This window comes from Gavia stellata, chromosome 12, assembly GCF_030936135.1.
Source record: "Gavia stellata isolate bGavSte3 chromosome 12, bGavSte3.hap2, whole genome shotgun sequence".
Lineage (NCBI taxonomy): Eukaryota > Metazoa > Chordata > Aves > Gaviiformes > Gaviidae > Gavia > Gavia stellata.
This window is the reverse complement of record NC_082605.1, coordinates 6,075,942-6,096,613: the sequence shown is the minus strand read 5'-3', so window position 1 is coordinate 6,096,613 and position 20,672 is coordinate 6,075,942. Positions and strand designations below refer to the sequence as shown.

Sequence of the window (20,672 nt, the reverse complement as noted above, 5' to 3'; positions counted from 1 at the left end):
GCCACACTCAGCCTTGTCACCCGCGGTCCCTGCCGTGCTCACACACGCACGCTTTCACTGTGCTTCGGCCAAACCGCCCCCATTACGTGTCTCTGCCGAGGAGCTGCCTCTGCACCTCCCTGGGCTGCGTGAGCAGCACTTGCTCAAAAAGGCTTTTCCTCTGACAAACACAGCCCCTTGCAGGACTCTAGACAGGCCCTGCCACCCTGCACCAGCACGGCTATGTCCCCACGAGGGTCCCCAACACCACTGCCACCAGATCCAGCCCTCCCCATGCTCTGCGGGGCAGAAAGGGAGGGCTCTGCCCTGGTTGGGAAGCCCAGATGACACCCAGTGTTAGTTAGACCGCCTTTAGCTATTAAGTTGTTGCTACTAATTGAACCCAGCGGTCCTTGCTAACAGCCGGGATGAACCCCACACAGGTCACTCCTGCTCCTGAATTCCTCCCAGGCCTTGGGGCTGTCCCCTGCTCCCAGCTCACATCCTGAGCCACGAGTACACAGCACCAGGAGCATCTGTCCCTGAGCTGGCGGGGAACGCACTGCAGGACAGTGACCAAACCTGTCCCAGCCCCACTGACATGGCCACAAGCCCCAGGGACCTCATCAGCAGAGCGCAAAACACGACAGGAATCTTCCAAAGCATCACATGCTTTTAAAACGCGCCATTTTAAGGAAGCGGGAAGCACTGACAAATTTTCAGTTTTATTAAAAAAAATTCTAGCAGCAAAACCTGTAACAATTCCAAAAAAAAAAAAAAAAAAAGACCAAACCCCCAAGAGAACATGACACAGAGAGAAAGAGATGGAGATGGAGAGAGACAGGCTTGGGGTTTTCTCCACCATTCACTCAAGTTCCTTATAGCGGGCAAACATGACTCTCCTGACGGCATCGCGGTAGGTCTCGTTGGACTGCCTCTTGCTGGGCTTCCCCTGCGCCCCCAGGCCAGGGCCCTTCTTCCGATTTTCTGCCTGAAAACAGACACAGCTTGTGTTAGTGATTTCTCCTCTTCGCCGGCTGCCCATAAAGAAAAAGCTTCCCCTGGGCTGCTTCAGGACAGCTGACTGCTCCCGTATGGATCCGGGAAAGGAGGAACAGCAAGTGCACTGTGTTCTCCAAAAGCTGTTCGGGAGAATCTATCGTCCCTTTACGGGCAACAAAAACACAGCCAGCAAATGCCCGGCGAGAATCGAACCACAGGGATCGGCTGCAGAGACCAACAGCAGCGTACGGCGGGGTGGGAGCGGGCAGCCAAAACAGGCAGCGCGGGCAGACGACAGGCAGCCGTGTGTGAGTGAGGATCGAAACACAGCGAAGGAAAGTGCCAGCAAGAGAGCTGGGCTCCTAGGGAGCTGTTTGCAGTTAGCCTGCATTTGCACAAGCTCAGCTGTTCTCTCCTCTGGGAGAGTTCCCATGGGCTCTGGTAGCCCACTTTGAATTTCAACCAGTTTTTAACGACTGGCTTTTGCAGCCAGCGTCTGAATTATTCAGTAATACCTGCCTACAGTTAGCCCAGGAGAGGAGGCCCAAGGCTGAAAGTTTCTCTTTGCTTTGAAGTCCGACTTATCTGAATATCTGCGATGTGATCAATTAGGCCAAGAGATCAAAGTCCTGTGGGGCTGAAGTGGGCACGTGGCTTTGCCCAAGCATGAATTGGAAGTGGAAGCAAAGCGCATCTCTAGGGCTCTTCTGGGAGGCCTTTATAGGAATTGCAGGAAGGCTGTGTTTGCAACCAGCTCCCCCGTCCGGTCCAGGGAGCCCTGATCAGAGGCCAGACCTCCCAGAGCGCATTGCTGGAGGTGGCTCTTTGACAAATTCCGTTTTATGGCCACAGGAAACTCTCCACGAGGACTGAGCAACATCTGGGGCTGGCTCCTGCTGTCTGCAGTGAAGAGGGAATCTTGCCTCGTGTGTGTGGGCTCAAGCAAACACACGTCATGAAGCCTCAAATATTTGCCTTTCATGATATACTTGACTGCAAGTTGCATGTCACAACGTGAGCTGTGCTGTAAGTCGCCTGCCCCTTGGCGAAGCGCTGACACCGCGGCAGCGAGGCAGCCAGGCGACAAACCCACCGTGACGAGCGACAGCCGACTAGCGACGGCAGCCGCAACGGCGTGGTGCTGCTCACGTGCCCCGGAGCAAGGGAGAGCAGTCCCTGCCGCAGGCCACTTGCCAGATAAACCCTCTCCAGCAAATTAAGGCCCACTGAGAGACCAGCCTGTCCCAGAAGGCAGGATCTACCCAGCCCTGCCTATCCCTGAAGCTCTCTGCTGATGGGGACTCTGCTCCTCATCAGATGACGTACCTTGGCAATTCCCTTCCTAAGTCCAGAGTCCAGAATGGCAGCAAGAGCCTCACAAACAGAACAGACAAATAGTATCACGTGCTCTGTGGCTTTGGTTGTGCTCACACCTCCCCGGAGGAGGTTCACCTTTTCCCCCAGCTCACGTGGCTGCAGAGCACTGAGCTGGTGACCTGCTCAAACCCCAGCCTGGCTTTGGGCAGGCATTAATCAGATGCTCACACCCTCCCTGCTTGCTGTTACTCTATTCTCAACCCCTCCAGATCCGTATAAATTCTAACCTTTTTCACTGCCAACATACCTGCAGCCCCTCCCAGCCTGCAAAGTTAATTAGCACACACATATTATTCCATCAAGTGGGCACCAAGACTTGCAGCTTGACTCTTGTTCCGGCTGGGAACTCCCTTCAGCTATCTTGGGAGACATTACCAGCTACAGGACAGTGCTGTGTTTGGAAAGGAAGGGAAGACTCACCTCCATTGGTGATGTTGTGCCCTGCTGGTTGTGGCCGAAGCCTTTCTTCCACCCCGTGGACTGCAACATTCGGTTCCCTTTGTTGTTACTATCCATCCTTGGGTCATAGTCACTGCAAAAAGAGGCAGAATTAATGGCCTGGTTTTGCAATGCTCCAAACACATGCCAGGGATTTTTAGCTCTGCTAATAGCACCTTCATTGACATTCCAACTTCTCCTGAGGGATACCCAAGTTGCTTGCAAGAAGCGCACTGCCCCAGGAAACCAACACGGTGGATTCTACGTGCAAGGCTCAGACACCTTTGACCGCATAACTCCTTGTCCCATCTCAGGGGAAAACACACCAGGGCACAGGAAATGAGCTCAGGCTCCAAAATATTTATGGTACAAACAAGCCAGGAGCATTCTGTGTTTGCATTTCTTAATCCAAATTCTAGTAATAGCTAGCAAGTGAAGTCTAATCCCTACTGCTCTGTCAGATCTTTCTTTTCTCCCAGTGCTGTGGTCATTGAGCTCAATAGATGTAGTGTTGATTTGGACACCCTTTCTCCCACCTGGTCATTACTCATCCAAGACCATTAACCAAAACCCACAGTTTTGAAAACCACTCAGCACAAAAATAGCTTCCTTCAGGCGAATTCTACCTTTTGGCTGCTGCTGACACCGCACACAAACTGCTTTAGTTTATACACAGCTATTCCAGGAAAACAGAGTAAAGAGAAGATGTGGATTTTTAAACTGCAAGACGTGGAGGAAAGGTCTCCTTCTGAGGTGCTGTACAAGAAGGGAACAGGCACATAACCAGTTTTGTCTTCAACACATGCCTAGCAGCTCCTCAGCCCACTGGAACACGCGAGCTTACAGCAGGCAGGCCTTTTGAGAGCTCCACACAGCACGCACTTTCTTCCTCCACCTACTCTGCATGAGATGGAAACAGCTCCTAGCGTTCCTCTGAGTCAGTGGAACAGATGAAACACAGCTTTGCTCTTTCTTTCAATGGCTAGATGCCAGGACAGGAGGACAGCAAGTGTTGTAAGGATGAGGTGGATGGGAACAGGCTGCATTCTGCTCCCTGCGCCTGGCCAGACACACAAAAACCCTCCATCTCACCCATCCAGCTTGTCTCTTGCTTTCCCTTCAACCCTCGTTTCCGCCCCTGCACTACACACCCCTGGCCCTCTCCTGCCCTCTCTGAGAAGTCCTGCAGCACAACAGGCTCACACTTTGGGGCACTCTACCCACAAGAATCACAGCCCGTCTGGCTGTTACTCTTGCAGATCTACCCCACTGGCCAATTCCTGGCCTTGGCGCGCCAGCAGCACACATGCCATCCCGGCATCAGCAACCCCAAAGAGATCTAACCAAGAGCAGCCATTACCTCTCTGAGTCCCGGTCGTATCTGAGTCGTTTCCTCTCTGGTGAATCCATCTGCTGGAATTTCTCTCTCCGATCATTTCCTTTGTCTTTGTATCTCCCCTTCATAACAGAAAGAACAAACTAAATGTGGGAGCTACAAAGTATTCAACGCTCCACGGGAGACTGCTCTGCAGCCAGGTCTCATCTCATCCTCAGCTGGCTGGAAATCTGTCCTGGGGACCCACACACCCTGGATGTTTCTAGGACCCACAATCCACTTATTCTATCCTGATGGCATCTGTTGGGCTGACCCAGACCTGTGCTTGCAGCCTTCCAGCTATGGCACCGGGAGCAGCTCTGCTACCTTCTGAACAACGGACAGTTACAGCCCTCCCGTTCCTGGCCAGGCAGCAGCTGCCCACACCATCCATTTTAGATGGAAATCTGGGTCCCACTTAGCCCAAAGCCCAGCGCTACCTTGCAGGTCAACAGAACCACACTCAGCCCCTTCTGGGAGGAGGGAGACCCGCTCTTAAGAAGTCACAGCACTATCTACAGGTGTGCCCACAGTTCAGTCTAAGACTCTTTGGGAGGCATTTGATGCCCAGGCGGCAGATACAGGTGCGCAAGTGGAGGGTCTGCCTGGGACCAACATCTTCCTAGTGCCCACTACCACAGACCCACCTCACGCTCTCTCTTCTCCAAATATGCCAGTTCCTGCTCAGATTGTTTGATCTTCATATGTATCTCCAGGTTTTGCTGGAAGGAGGAAAACAGAAGCCGGTGTCAGCAGAGGCTACAAGCTGCCAGGGTCATTTGCTCCACCCATAAGGAGTACAGGTAAAGCAGCATGCTCTTGCACCTGCACTATACCAAATACAACAGCTTCTCTTCCAGCCCAGACTACCTGCTCCCCTCCAGAGACCAGAAGCCCTTCCTCTCCCCAGTAAGGAAGGCAACCAGTCCTATTTTAACCTGTGTGCAGTCTGGCCCTCCTTGAAGGAAGAGCTCAAAGGCAGCACAGAACATGGGGAGGCACGTGCTAAGTTCTTAATGCTATCGGACTCGTGTGTGCCAGCACCCCACTCTCCCCAAGCCTGAGCTATCTCACTACAGCTTAAAAAGTCACACCTTGATGGTCCAGCACTCCCGCAGCAGGAGCAAGCAGCTCGCACAATGCTTTGAACAGAGCTTTGACGGGAGCTTTGCCTGCTACTGTGCCAAACTCAGCACAGCTCTTCCCACCCAACTGTCGCATTTTTCGCTGCAGATCACAAAGCTGTTGAGCCAAAGGCAGCTTGCAGCACACATGCAGCCCCCCAGCCACCAGCTCCCCTGTACCTTGTGCAGGTTGGAAAGCTGCTGGTGCTTGATGAGCACTTCCTTGTTAGGAAACTGCCTCCTGCACAGCAAGCAAGCCAGCTTGTTCCAGTCGGTCAGCTTGTCGTCGCTGGCCTTGGCCTTCCTCGGCTGCTCCTCGCGTTGTGCTGGTGGGTGAGGAGGCGGCAGCCACTGTGTCTGCGACTGCTCCTCCTCTTCCTCCTCCTCTTCATTGTCGCTGTCTCCTCCATACTCTCCCAGAAGTCCTATCAGAGGGTTCACCACCTTGGGCTGAGGGAAGGGGCAGAAGAGTGTGACAATTTGTAGCGTCAAGCCTGCCCTGCCGTGCAGGGCTCTGCTTCCCCAACCAATCTCCCCATGACTTCTGTCTCCGTTACAGCCCAAGAGCCAGAGAGCAGCATCCCAGCAGCAGGGGCAGGGAATGGAAAGAAGCTGGCTGGCCAGCATTTAAACACCACAGGGTAGAAGCCCTTCTGTTCTCTAGACCGGCTGTTTTTTGGTGCCAGGCTTTCCCAATCTGCCACACACCTAAGCACAAGAAGCCGACCGAAGCAGCGGCTATTTGGCAGGGAATTGCTGTCAGTCACTTTCTCCAGCAATGGAGGTCACTGAGGTTTGGCCTTCCTCAGTCTGGAGGCAGCTGGAAGAGTTTTCTGCCTGAGGACTGCTTGAGGGAGGAAACCCTGCTTAAATGCAGGTATTAAATTTCCCCATGCTAGAAGCCCACAAACAAGCTCAGAGTTATAAAACAAACTGCCTTCACCATTCCATCTCCAATGTTCCCTCCTCTGGCATGAGAAGCTGGCACCTCTGCCATCCAAGGTCACAGCCAGGCTTCGGCGAGCCTCCCTAGTCCTCTACCCAGGCTCAAACAAGGCAAAACCCAATCCTATGGAGACACTTACCGGGGCTGCACTCTCATCCTTTTTCACAGAGGGAGGTAATGGTTTTTTAAAGACATCTTCTGCAGAGAACTTCTCCTCCCCAGTCTCATTCTGAAACAGTCAAGATCAGGTGTTAAGACTGCCATAGCATGGACCCAGTACACGCAACAGCTAAGCACCTGTTTAAACAGGCCTCCAAGGAAACCAGCCAGTTGGGTGAAATGAGGTGGTGGTTTTGGTGGGAGACATTCCCATTCTGGGGAATTCATAGCTCTCCTGGAGCTATGCCCTTGGTTTCACAGACAGCTGCAGCAGCTCACCGTGCTGTCCCAGCCTGCTCCACTCTCGCTCTCTGCTAGACTGTGACGCTGACAGCAGTCCCAGCCGTGTCTCAGACCAATGACGGAGCTGGGACAGGGACAGGTCACATTTAGACACCTCTGTGTGTGCACACAGGACATGGAGACCAGGTGCAAAGCCTCCCCCATAGCCAGCCAGCATGGGAGGAGAGAAACCCACCACTCCAGGAAGGGTTACAGTCCTGCTTGCCTGTGAGAGATGAGACAAAGCACAAGTACTACAGATGGGGAGGGGAAAGGACAACAACATGGCCAGGCTCAACCAGCTCGGTGGTGTTTCCAGCATCTTCCTTATACTGGGCAGAGAACACCGGAGACCGCAGTCACCCAGCACTGCAACAGGATGAGACTGTGATGCATACTTGTACGTTGAGCAGCACAAAGAGTAGGCTGGGGTGAAGTTTCATGTCTACATGCTTTACAGAGAACCGGTCTGAAACCCTAGACATGCTGTAGTTTAGGGGTTCATTAGCTACTCATACTTGACTGGGGAAAGACAAGAGCTATGCAACATCTTACCAGGCCTGCACTCTCATCCTTTTTCACAGAGGGAGGCAATGGCTTTTTGAAGACATCTTCTGCAAAGAACCTCTCCTCTCCAGGCTCATTCTGAAAAACCCAAGATTGAGCATTAGGCCATCAGCAGCACAAGGGTCCAAGAGTGCACACAGCAGCCAGGAAGCCACTTCTGAGCATCCACGGAAACCAGGCGGCCAGGAAAAATGATGGCAGGATTCCTACTGGAGATGCTTTCACCATCCATTCAGACACCACCATGTTTCTCCTAGGTCAGTGCCCTTGAAAGCAGGCATCCTCCATACCACATGAGACTCCTTGACTGGCTTGGTACCAGTATCAGGGACAATTACACCGCTCGGGTCCCAACTGCCCAGGACAAGTCATGCCACAGAGCATATCCAGACCAACAGGTAAGGAGAAAAACAATGTTTCTGCATTCGTGGTTCAGTCACTTCTACCAACTCTCTTGGCATTCCTCAGGCTCAGTCGGTATCACAGTACTGTTGTGGAAAATCCTGCTCCAAGCACTCATGCTCAAACATCACTTTGGGCAGCTACTCCCCATCAGCCGCTCCTCACACTGGGGAGACAGCGTTTGCTCACTGGGAGCAGGACTGAAGGGCACTACCCCAGGACTGGGACTGGACTCCGGGAAGGATCGTTCGTCTGTCACAGACGCCTATCTGCATTCGATCTCGGTTCACCTTTGTAGACCATCTGCATGGCCTGCCTCATCTTCCTGTCTGTCTGTGATGTTTGAAGGGGGCAGGAACTGTGGTTAGGGGAGAGCTGAATCTCCGTCTGTTATTATCTGACTTTGTATGTTTAAACATCTCTGCTATTCTTCTGTTGGCTCTGTTACAATAGCTGGGTGCTTTCAGCAATGTGAGTGAAATGTGTGTCTCAGTTACCTGGATGTTTCTGAATCCTTTACCATAAAGAAGGGATGAGAAGCCCTGGCTTAATGTCACAAGAGAAAAATCTCAGGAACTTACTCCCACCTGGCCAGACAGCAACCACGTTCCTGGCCTGCTGGTGACCTCATGTATTTCATCGTTTTCTCTCACTGTCCCTCCCTTTTTGAATCCCTTATAAATTACTCCCTATTTTCTAACCTCTCTTACCTCAGCCTCCTGGCCTCAGATCTCTGATCGTTCTGACACCTGGAGGGATTTACCTTAGTAGAAGTATTTTTCCCTTTCTCCTTTTTGTCCCTATTGTCCCTGCCGTGCGGCTCCTTCCTTTCATTTGTCCGTTCTTGGCTTCCATGCCGCCGCCTTCTGCTCTCTGTAGGTGATGAGCAGGCTTCTCGGTCTATCGTGACTTCTCTCTGAAAGAGGCATTTGGAACAGACTTAGCCAAACCCCTGCGATCTTCTTATTGGGCTTATTGTCCCTATTGGGCTGGGGAGACCAGCACAGTAAGAAGGGACTGCAGAGCCTCAGACAGCTGAGGGCAAAGGTGTCAGAACTTTGCTGGGGCAGAAGACAGTCTACCACAGCCAGGTCATCAGAGCACTACCCTGCTCACCCACAACACAGACATCTCCAGTATCATGAAAACAAGATGACAGACCCAGAGAACCTCTGCTGATGGCTCTTTTTTGGCATCCTTGTAATTACTGCTGGCTGGGGTCGGGGAGCAAAGAGACCACAGATGAAAACAGAGCTGTGCTGTCCATCTTTTAATACAGAGAGCCACATACCACACGTTTTCAGTAAAATCTAGCAAGAATGTTCTGTCCATAAGTCTACTCAATGAAGAGGAAACCAAAAACCCTCCAAAGGCAGGGCTTCAGAGGCCAAAGAGGCAGCTACAGTATCTGGTTCAACACACAGCTAATGGGTTCCTAGCCTCTCATTAAGTTGATATTTTGGAACGTGCATGTCTTTTATTCAGGTCAGAGGTCTGAGTAAGACAAATAAAGCTGCCTCTATCCGTCCCATGCTAGCCTGTCTTCAGGATCTAGGTGCAAAATCTCTCCAGAGAAGGGCAGTTGGTAAGAACGTACTATAGGTAAAGCTTCCCTTCCACGCACTCACCTGAGTCCTGGGGTCATAGTATGTCCCAGCTATGGGATCGTAGTAATTCCCAGTTTCAGGATCATAAATGTATGTGGACACATCTGATGGAGCTGAACAGAGAGACAAGAGTTAATACCACAATCTTCCAAAGGCAAAACTTGCCTTTTACAAAACAAAAGCATGAGCAACTATTACACTGGTGAAAGGATCAAAAGTGGGAAAGAATATTTTTTCTCTCCTGGCAAGACAGGTATGAGTATCCTCACATCACTCAACCTACATCTTCTTTTCTTTAAGGAGTAAGAAGGGAGATAGGTTTTCACAATTCTGCTGGTTTAGGACTCTAACAAAACTTTCACATCAAAACACACTTACAGGGGCTGTGCTGAGATCACCAGACCACAACACTTGGCCGGACAAAGATACGAAATTCAGTAATTTCCCTAAGAATGGGGTAATGAATACCAGGCTGTGTCCACCCACCCCTGTGAACAAGGAAGATCTGTGCTCTTTCGAACAGTCTTCTGTTTAAAGTGATGACACTCCCCACATCCTTTCTGCCCACCCCGTAAGTGCGTGAGTGCATGAAAGCTCCCGACAAGAAAGGGGAGCAAACTGTTTCTACAGGAAAAGCCAAAGGCCTTAAGGGCAGGCCCATAATGCGAGGAATGCTTCTCATTTCCAAAGTGTTATTAGATAGAGCTCAGCAATACTACGTATAAGTGAGTAAAACAATCAGGAGTGTTCTTCCAGCTACTGGCACTGCTGTGTATTTTCTTCCGTCTCACCTAGTAATTGCCAGGCTGATTTTATCCCATCAGTTTACCACAACAAGGAAAAGCATGCAGCAAGTTTCCTTTATCTGCATGTAGTTTTGCTCAGTAAGAGCAGAGAGAAACACATCATCAGATAGGAAAATGTGACTAAACAAAGCTGGCGAAGGAACTCAGAAGTGGGTGTAGCAAACAAACCTACTCTTAGCCTTTAAAAATATTTTTGGGCTGATTTCTACATGTCAGTGCCCTTTTAAGGAAGAAAAGTCTCCACAGTAGGAGTGAGGCAGAGCTTAACTTACACTGTGCTCTGGTGCGTCTCTGTGATTCGCCGCCCCTCCTGTCTCTCATGCCCCTTCTGCCCTGGAGTAAGTGAACAACAGAAACAGATCAGGGACTCTTTGACAAACATCATATTGCTTCTCCTCCCTCTCATAGGCCCGAAGTTCAGGAAAACAGCTCATTTAGCTACCCTAAATAGAGCACAAGCAGGCACAGCTTTTCATCTACAGAGCAATGGACAGTGTTGCAAAGCACAAGATCTCTGTAGCTTCCATGAATCTTTAAATGAGATCCTCATGGCAATCCATATAGAAGCCTCCAGCCCATTCAGTACGGCAAGATCCCTGTAGTCTAGTAACAAGCACTAGAGAAGAGACATTCACTCCAGGAACTGAGATCAGTCATCAACTAAGTCACTCTGTAAAAGCATGGTATAGAGTAATCCAGCCCAGAACTCTCTCGTGCAGCATCTGCACTCTGACTTGCACTTCTATGCACATTATAAACAGTATTATGGGCACTGTAGCAGTGAAGAGCACACTTGAGCATTATCATCCCATCTTCAAACATGTTGAACTTTCAGCAGCCCAAAGGGAAAAAGCCAAAGTCAGACCCAGCACCCCCGGTGCTCCCTCCCTTTCCGGCTACCTGCAGGGAAGCTGTGCAGACCTACCGAGCCATAGTAGGAATTGTCACCGTGTTCCCCATAGTCATTCCTGTGGAAATAAAGGTTACAGGTTAACATCAGTCCAGCTTCACATTAACCTCAGTATACTCATAATGATCAGCAGGACTAATAAAGGCAGAAAGACCATCCTTGCTGGCCACTTGTTGGATTGTGTCCATCCCAGGACACAGATTTTGCAGATCACTGTCTCCACAAGAGTTACGATTACACTCTCTGTTGGGTCCCCAGAGATGAATCTCTCCATCTGCTTTTGAAAAAGCTGAACCCGTTAATTCCTTCACAATGGGATCTGATGGCTGGACAACAACAAAAGGCCAGGCAATATGACGATTAATCCCATACTGCTCAATCACTGAAGCTTCTTGTAGCTCCAATGCCTTCAGCTCTACAACATATTTTTAGGTTGTAGGAACATCTGTGCTAATTCATGTGCCAACCTTTAAGCACTGGGTCTGACAACACAGCTCGAGCTTCACAGCACATCACACAAAGGACAACCCTACTGCCTCATCTGTCTATACCTTCTCCTTCCTGTAGCAAGATTCACTTCCACCGTACGTCCATCAATGCAGATAGGGGGATCCAGATTCTGCAGTATCTTTAGCAATCTCAGTGCCTCCTGTAAAAGGAAAGGAGAATTTCACATCCATGAGAAGGAAACATAAGCCCATTTCCCAGATCCAGATTCCTGTGGTTTCTCTACTTCTACAGACTATAGATGCCAACAGGGGGAGCATGTGAAATCAGGAAAATACTTACAGCATGTGAATCCAGTTCAATGAAGCCATAGGTCTGCCCCATCCGGCCAGCCTTGTTCTTCATGATGCGCACGCTGGATGTGGAGAGACGCACATACGGGGCCAGGAGCCCCACAATCACTTCTGGTGGGGTGAATCGAGTAATACGCTTCAGCATAATTGCTGTGAAGCACAATGAGGGAGGTGGCCAGGAAACAAAAAGTAGTAGAAAAAGGTAATTCAGATCTGAGTTTATTGTGACAGCACAGGTAAAACTAAACCCACTCAAAGCAACAGCATGGCTTCTTGCAGTTGAGTCTGGAAGCCATCGCTTTTTTTCTCTCCACTTTGCAAGATGCTCAGAGTACTGCCTCTAAATGCTAACCTTTCCTTCCCAGAAAACAGAGCAAAAAGTAGGCCTCTCCTCAGAGGAGCTCAGCCCAGGGTAACTTCTGGCCAAAGAGACTTTTGCTGCTGTGCTAAGGTAACTGTAACATTGTGAAGCCAGCTTGCCCTGAATTAGTTTTCCTAAAGGCAATTCACCAGAACCTTTGGAGCTGGACAGCCCACCATTACTCGATGCCATGATTTGCACAACATGGAAACAGCCTCCAGAGGTTTTAGTGAAATGCTGCCCTTTCTGCAGATGGCCTCATGGAGTGCAAGCAAGAGGAATCCAAAATTGGGCCCTGTGCTACTCACTTCTGCTTCCTCCACCATCCTGTGGTGTGGCTTCCTCTGCTTCTCTCTGAGAAGGCAGATCCTGGTGCCTGTCCATGTCCCGTCTCTTCTCCTGTGAGGGCCGCCGCTCTCTCCCTTCATCTCTCTTCCTTGGCTCCTGTTCCTGAGGCTGGCACTCCTGCTGCGGAGCAGGAACCGAGGGCTGGAGAGGCTGCTTTGGAGATCCTGGTTGTCCTGATAACTCTTGCTCAGGTTTTTCAAGCTTTGCCTCTGCTATTAGAGAGGAGAAATGGACTGGTTCCATATACAGTGTTTCAGCACGTATTTTTCTTCTGCTATTTTCTGGCCATTGCAGCAGTGCCCCTTAGAAAAGGTTAACCTGTTCTGCCCTTTGCATGTTTCATGTCTTAACACTCTGCAGATACAAGGTGTGTAAAGGACAAGCTAGGTACTGCTCATCCTTCCACTGCCTTGTTTCATGTTGGCCTCCTTTACCTGACCTCTGCTGCCAGAGACAAGAGCCTTTCTGGCCTCCTTTTAGGATTGGCTCTTGCCTGGGCAAACGTGAATCAGGGATGGGTTTGGATATGTTCCTCCCATGTCCAAAACAATCTATATGGCAGTGATATCCTTACTATGACTGATATATTCTTGAACACCCATAGCTGAGCAGTATCAACTAGTAACTCTCACCCCATGTCTATGCTAGAGGAAAACTGAGATCACTGAGTGAAATGCATCATAATGCAATCGGTGATTTTATCAGGTGCCTACTTACCACAGATGAGGCAGATATTATGGGGAAACACCCTGCCCCTGGCCTAGCTATGCAATACAGAGAAGATAAATCCCATCAAGTTTCTGTGCTTGAAGGCCTCTGAAGCATCTGGCTTCACCTCAAAAGAGATCCCTACCTGAGCTTCTAAAGTTGGAAAGGGAAGCCAAAGCTGTGGGGCTGCAAAGTCAGACATCACCAGCCCTGTACCTGCTGCTGAAGCCTCTTCCCACAAAGAGAAAGAAATGAGAGTGCAAGACTTGGCACAGCAAAGCTTCACTCTTTAATGTGCCCCAGAGCACCTCCCCGCTCTCATTCTGTTCGGGCAGTGGGCAGCATGATGGAACCCACGACCATTTTGCACATAAATGTTGGGAAAGCTGCACACTGACTTGCTTGGCTGTCAGCACAGCTCATGTCAGACAGACCCATACTAATTTGTCTGCAGTTTGCAGTGTGCAGAGTTTTGGCTACGCTTCATAAGCAGAACCTCATGTAAAATTTGCATATGAAACCAGTCTGCACGTGCAGCTGTGAAAACTGCCCATGCAAATCACACAGACATGAGCACAACCCTGGAGATGGGGAGCGCAATTATCTTACTGAATTCTTGCTCAGCTGATGCGTCCTCTCCCTCAGAACCACCTCTGGACTCTGGGCCTGCTCTGGTCCCTGCAAGAGAGACATATTACAATCCATTTCAAGACCATCAGCCACAAAGAACGCAAGAACTCATGCAAAGCTGCAGTAATGCCAGTATATGCCTAGAGAGTTGTTTTGTTTCACCCAGCAATTAAAGGACGGTCATAGAGAGGTTACCTTATTACACATGTTCTCACAATCAACAAAACCAGGTCAGTAAGAAGCATGTTCCACAATCTGTCTTCACAGCATCTTAAATGCTCTGTTTAATTTGCTCCTCTGCAGTTTTATTACAATCCACAGTTGTGTTGGGCCAGCTATGTGAATTTTGCCTTCATAACGCTGATGGAGGAGTCACAGTGCACAGAAAACACAACCATGGGGACAGTGCTTCAGTAAATAAAGAGTTCTGCATCAGCAGTTATTTTAATGCCCTTCTGCCTGGGGCATGTGGGTAAGAAATGCAAAACGTAAGAAATCTGCTCAAAGATACAGAGTCAAAGCTTACAGAGTGCCTGGAATACCTGCTCATCCCAAAGAAATCAATTCCTCAAGGGAGCGTGTTTTGGCTTTCGCACCCTCGCACGCAAAAAAGCAAAGGTGTTGGTGGGGTGAGGAGAAGCTCCTGGAGAAGCAGAACTCCTCTCCATGCACTTCTTACAGTCAGCAAGGTGAGTTCAGCAATTCAAGTCCTGGATTCACCTCTGATCTGAGACCCTCAAAAGAATAACACTGAAAACATGCAGCTGCATCTCCCAAGGACGGTGGGTTGAGGGGAAGCCATCTCACCTCCAGCCAGCAGTACTAGCTCACAGCCCTAGAGGACACGCAATCTGTAACTCTGCGGATGAAGGACAATGCCAAAGCAATAGGAAGGGAAGGCCTTGTGCAGTAAGACACCTCTCCACCAAGCCTCACTAGAACAGAAAACCTGGTAGCAACATATCCGCATGCAACATCTTTAGTGTGGACAGGGAAAAGGGTCTAAACGAAGCAAAATTATTAATTCTCCTACACAGTGCTCAGCTAGTCCACCAAGAGGGATGCCACAGGGAAGCCAGAAGAAAAACTTACTTGTCAGGGCAGATGAAACTTTTAACCGACCAAACATCTGGGGGACCAGATATACTCACCATCTCTTGGGAGCTTGCAATAGGAGCAGGAAGATCTGTAGCCCACAGTACACACCTTACACTGCAATGGAAGATGGACAGCATGAGGAAGTGATGTTTTGAAGGTAGTGGGTACAACCTATTCCAGAAGGCCAGACTCTGCAGCGCTTTCAGAAATAAGTAATAGCCACGGAAAAGTTACAGTGAGAGCTTGAGAGACAGGATGGGTAACGGCAGCAGGAGCCCTGCCTGGAATGGAAGGGAAATGCTCACATGGCTCACAACTGGGATTGCCTTGGGAACAGGATTTTCACACAACTTCTGAGCACAGATTTGTTCACACCACGGAGGTACTTCACTAGTCCTTGAGATGGGACCCTTCCCCCCCTCACGTGACGCTGGACCAAAAGGGTCCCTGCTAGGCACCATACTGCTAGCCACCCTGTTGTTTCAAAGAATTCAAAGTTACCTTTGTATTCTCTAATCTCAACTCACTCCTAAAGCAGTGACAAAGTCCTTATCTGAGCTAAACTGTAGATACTGGTGTAATTTGCTGCACAGGGAGAGGCAATGAAGAGGTGCCCAGGGAGGTGGTAGAGTCACCCTCCCTGGAGGTATTCAAGGAGCGTGTGGATGTGGCATTGTGGGATGTAGCTTGATGGACATGGTGCTGTGTGGTGTTGGGTGGGTTGTGGCTTGTTATTGTTGTTGTGTGGCGTGGGTTTTGTGTTTTTTTTTTTTTTTTTTTTTTTTTTTTTTTTTCCCCCCAGGTTGGACTCGATGATCTTACAGGTCTTTTCCAACCGTACTGATTCTGTGATTCTGTGATTCTGTGTCTGCTAACCAAGAGGTAGAGCTGTACAGTCTCGGATGGTTATCCCACCACCATGGAAAGAGCCAAGTGCCCCGTCTTCACAGCTCTCTCCGAACACAGCATTCCTAACTTCCTCTTCAAGCTCTTTGTAAATGCATTGCTTCTCTTTCATACATTTTTTTTTCTCTCTAACTAAAGCCCTGCAAAGGCTCTGTGGCATGAGAAAGCTCTTTCAGGCCATGCTTGTGCACAGCAACAGTAGGGACACAGGCTCCAGCTACTTCTCATTGCACTGAGAGCTGTTGTGAAACCACTGCCTGAAACTGCTGTCTCTACTTGATCTCCGGAGCGTTGCAAGCATAGACGAGGTGCCCAGCAACAGCTCTGCTGGCAGCTGGCACGCATCCAATTAGCCTGGATGAGGGCCTTTGTAGCCCAGCGTGATCCAGTGGTCAAAGCGGGAGTCTAACCAGAACGAATCCCTACCTGCCCTGCTGCAACCTCTCGGTCTGCAGTCAGTGGGAATGCAGGCAACAACCCCACCCTTTGCTCTAGCACTCCTCCCCAGCCTACAGCCGAAAGAACTGCGGGAAGGACATGGAAACAAAACTGACCCTCGGGCAACTGTGCCTCCCCAGAAATGGGCGAGTTCCAGTCTGTACTAACATAGTCTGTACTGTGCTGCCTGGACTTGGACTCATTTCCATGCTTCCTTCCCTGCTGCACTTACTACACTCAAATCTAGATCATAGGTTCCTGTGTGAGACAGAGGGGTGGTTTGCAGTGTTACACTGGTGAAAGCTCTGGTTACCTGGGCAGTGAAGACACTTGCGGTTACACACGTGAACCAGAGTGAAAGCCTATTCCATTCCGGTTGGCAGAATCACTGTCTCATTTTGATTGTAAGGAGAAAGGATCCACACACTATTTTTCCCATGTTACAAGGGAACCACTGCACAGAGACAAAACTGCTCTGCGCATAAAATACTTGCTACCTGTACCAAAGCAACATGCGCTCATAGGTGGTACCAAAAACAAGGTAGGGAAAACCACAGAAATTTAGACTAGGCAAGAGCTTCAGGACTTTACTCTTTAGGATTTACTCCTTTACTCTTAAGGATCTTCAGCCGCTGAGCAAATATCTAACACTCCTCTCTGCTGCCACTGCCGTGAGAGCCAGCAGGGGAAGCATAACACAGCTCTCTGATCACATACTTACACGTTTGCAGCGCCAAAACTCTGGGCACGGAGTGTACTCAAGGGTCACTTCTTTGCCACCGATCGAAAGAGTTCCCTGTTGAGACAAGGGGGTAAATGACGAATGTGCCCAGCACACGCAGAACACTCAGAGGCAAAGAAAGAGGTTAAAGCTCTGGTTCCTAAAGGTTTCGCAAGTGAAACAGGGTGAAAGGGGGAAAAAGTCTCCCGGTTCAGTTAGCTGGAGCTTTGCCATGGAAGTGGAAGGGAAAATGCCTGTGTCCTGCTCTAGCACGGGGCTACAAAGCTGCGTGTTAGCTCCAGAGGAACTAGGCAGAAGAGGCTTTGCCACCTCCCAGGAAGAGCAGAGACAGAGTAACCAGAGCACTAGAGTGAAACTGCTTTAAACTGCTTTTGTCCACATGCTGGAAAGGGGCAGCTGGACAGCCTCCTTCACCCCAGCCACCACCAGGCTGGCCTCAAGGCAGCTACTGGAGGAGGAATACAAGGAAAAATGCCACCGAGGTGAGAGAATGTTCAGACTTGGGTTAGTCTTCACGTCACCCATGAAACCCTGGCTTTCCTTCAGGGAAGTATGCAGGCACGTGGCAAGGCCACTGGCTCCCCAGCCAGCAAGGTCGCTGCTCTGCAGCAGTGCTCGGTGGGGCCGGCCTTGAGCACCTGGGCAGCAGCAGCAGAGGAGCTCCACTGCCTACAAAGACACACTGCTTTCAGCTCCACGCATCACCCTTTGGAGAGATGTCAGGAGCCCAACAAATCCGCAAGCTTTGCTGAAATGCAGATGATTTAAGGGTGAAATTAAGTCGTAGGTGCAAGTCCCCCAGCTCCTGCCTGGAACAGCCCATAAAAGCAGTGAGCAGCAAGGAGTCCTGGTTGCTCTCATCTGCCGTGGACAACAGACCATGCCTGGGCATGCAGGATGCAGACCGAGCCGCAAACGCACGGAGCCATGAGACATCTCATATCACTGGAGGCACTGCCAGACCACACAGTCTGTATTTCCCAATACCACAATATGAGACTCGGTGACAATAATGAGACTCAGACCCAGGTCTCCCAAGTCCCAGGAGAGCAGTCGCTCTTCTGGCCCATTGCTGGATGGTACAGACAAATGTCAGGGAGCTGTAAACGGCCCCAGGCTATTTTGGGGACCTCTGGTGAGTCAGAAGCTTCCCAGGTACTCTGACCCAGTAGCCTAGTCACGCAAAAGCCCCCAGAGCAAACCATGAACATGAGAAAACAAGTTCCCAGAGTTATTATTCAGAAGTCACGATACACCCATGCATAAATTGCTGTGCAGAATGTGAGGGAGATGCTAGGGAATATGTAAAGTAGGACGGAAGAGTTCATGGGAGGGAATCACTCAGCGGCAGTACAACAACAATCCTTTAACCCCTACAAAAAAATGCAGAAGAGAAAGTTGGAGACCAAAGGCACTGCTCTGTAAGGTCAGGTACCACCACCTCCCCGCTCAGCAGCCTGCTTTTCACGGACCAAGGCTGTCCTTTCCTACCAGGTCTATATGTGTTGAACACTTCAGGTGTTTCCTTTCTGCCACCCAGCTGTTCAAGCACTGCTTTCCAGCATGGATTTGCCTTTGCCCTACAGAAAGCTGAGCCGTTCCTAGACCTTGCTGAGGGCTGGCGTGTGCACCCAGCGCACAGTGTTGCAACCTCAGACACAAGGAATCTCCTCAGGGTCTATTCACAGCGTGGAGTACTGCCTACTTAACATGTCTAGGAGAAGGTTTGCACCTTCCTTAAGGCATGTGAGCAAACACAAGTGAGAAAGACAGGGAAGTGGAAATCAAGGCTGTGCCACTGGGAGTGTTGGTCCCTCCGAGATGGACGTGCTCCCTCTCGCAGGCAAGGCACCCATCACATCACACACTCAAGCAACAGGCAGTGCCAGGAGAGCAGGCTAGAAACACCAGTATCTGCCTCAGGACCCACCGAGCACAGGCAGGGAGAGAAGGCAGGGTGCACATCCTCACGAGCAGAGCTGCGGCCACTCTGTGAGCCCAGGAAAGCCCTCGGAAACAGCAGCTCCTCAGCAGGCAGTTGCAGCCCTGCCCACGAGCTTGGGAAACAAGGGCAACTAGAGTTGAGGACACTTCCTCTGGCAGGGCAATGCATCGTACGGCTTCATCCTTCTACCAGCCATTGAGGATAAAACTTGCCAGAAAGCCTTAAGTTTATTTTTGGTTTTAAGGAAAATGGGTTTTAAGTGCATGTGGTGCTGGTCTCTACTGCAAATTCAGTTCTCGGAGACTGCAGGAAGTGTCACTTGCATAATTACTCCCTAATTTCCTTAACACCCTGCTGATTGCCTGCTAACTTTTTCAACAAGCTCTCTCTTACTGATTTCTTCTTGATAAAGTAATTTTCAAGGTTGCAATCATCATTTAACACACCAAAATGAGTCCTTCATTTAGGACACACATTGTCAGGATTCAGTGACTTTAAATTCCTCATTCTCCCATTTTGTTACTAGATTCCATCCCTAATATTTTCAGAACCTTTATTTCCTCTAGTCCCTGTCACTGCTTATTCTTTTTCATCTATATCTTCTTCCTTTTCTCTGCAAAATGTTTTGGATAATACTCTAATTTTCAGTTCACCACTTTCAACTGCGCAGATCTTTGTGAAATCACAAAGATTTTCTGAGAATTTCAGGGAACAGTGTTGGGGGGAAAGGAAAAAAAAGGTAAGCCCAAGGTACGCCACACGTACTGTCTGGTACCCAGACAATAACAATCTCTTCCATATTAACGCATTTTATCCTGGACCTCTCTCACCGACTCAACTGCACTACGTCCGTTAATTCTCCTCGTGGATTTTCAATATCCTGTACTTCTGAGCAGCTTGGCCTTTTCTTTCTAAATCAGTATGCTACAGAAATGTCTCTCTGGTCCTCCCAGTCAGGAACCTCCCCCTCAAAACTAGCAGTAAACACACAGTTGACTCACCAGTGAAAGGTTGAAAAGGCAGCACAGCTCTGCAGTACTAGAACACTGAGCTCTCAGCCATGGAAATGCCTAGATTTCCATGGGCACGAGCAGATTCTACTGTTTTTTCTGAATTGCCAAATTAATCAAAACAGAGCATCAGGACTTTACTGCTGGGAGCAATGATTATGCTACTGTTCGGTATCTTTCAAACACAGTTATACATGTTTTTTTACTTAGAGGTCTGTTGGAGATGCAGTACTGTATTCCAGTCTAAGTGATACAATTCAGTACAAGCCATTTCAGCTAAAGCTACTAAAAAACCTGTATCATCTGGAATAATAGCCGATGGCCTAGTGTGTAAATATTACTGTCAGTAGACTCTGATCAACTGAGCAATCCCATCATGAGGTGGTTCTAGAGAGCGATGCCATGAAACCGTAAAGCCTGTTTGCAGAAAGAGCACACAGCTAGCAGCAATGTCTCAAAGTCCTTCATTGAGCAGGGACAAAACCCACAAGAACAGGTTACTTTAAGAGAGGGAAAGAAAAAGGGGAGATCCCTTAGCCATGATATTCACGGGTGATGAAATCCTTCCAAAAGCACTTTGGAGACTGTACATCAGCTGGGCACAAGGCTTCGGCAACAAAACTCCGGTTTTACTAGAACAGTTTCCAAGCTCTTTGTCACCAAAGGCAGTTAAAACAGAAGCATTAAAGAACATCAATAAGATCCAAGTGGT

At 49.5% G+C, this 20,672-nt stretch overlaps 1 protein-coding gene across 2 annotated transcripts in view; it reads right to left on the bottom strand.

The window, feature by feature from the left end:
* Window positions 1–824: 824 nt before the first annotated feature.
* Window positions 825–20,672, bottom strand: part of RBM6 (RNA binding motif protein 6) — a 54,153-nt gene continuing 34,305 nt past the window's right edge. Inside the window, exons 6-23 of one of the 2 annotated variants that reach the window (XM_059823102.1) lie at window positions 16,985–17,059; window positions 14,973–15,033; window positions 13,801–13,869; window positions 13,408–13,410; window positions 12,444–12,695; window positions 11,764–11,924; window positions 11,526–11,623; window positions 10,990–11,032; window positions 10,337–10,397; window positions 9,280–9,371; window positions 8,415–8,567; window positions 7,238–7,327; window positions 6,381–6,470; window positions 5,476–5,745; window positions 4,819–4,893; window positions 4,157–4,254; window positions 2,779–2,890; window positions 825–970 (exon numbers count right to left, since the gene is read on the bottom strand). In XM_059823102.1, coding sequence (XP_059679085.1) covers window positions 845–970; window positions 2,779–2,890; window positions 4,157–4,254; window positions 4,819–4,893; window positions 5,476–5,745; window positions 6,381–6,470; window positions 7,238–7,327; window positions 8,415–8,567; window positions 9,280–9,371; window positions 10,337–10,397; window positions 10,990–11,032; window positions 11,526–11,623; window positions 11,764–11,924; window positions 12,444–12,695; window positions 13,408–13,410; window positions 13,801–13,869; window positions 14,973–15,033; window positions 16,985–17,059 — 1,929 coding nt within the window. In that variant the 3' untranslated portion in view covers window positions 825–844. The remainder of the gene's footprint in view (window positions 971–2,778; window positions 2,891–4,156; window positions 4,255–4,818; window positions 4,894–5,475; window positions 5,746–6,380; window positions 6,471–7,237; window positions 7,328–8,414; window positions 8,568–9,279; window positions 9,372–10,336; window positions 10,398–10,989; window positions 11,033–11,525; window positions 11,624–11,763; window positions 11,925–12,443; window positions 12,696–13,407; window positions 13,411–13,800; window positions 13,870–14,972; window positions 15,034–16,984; window positions 17,060–20,672) is intronic. The other variant, XM_009811847.2, reaches the window with a different exon arrangement.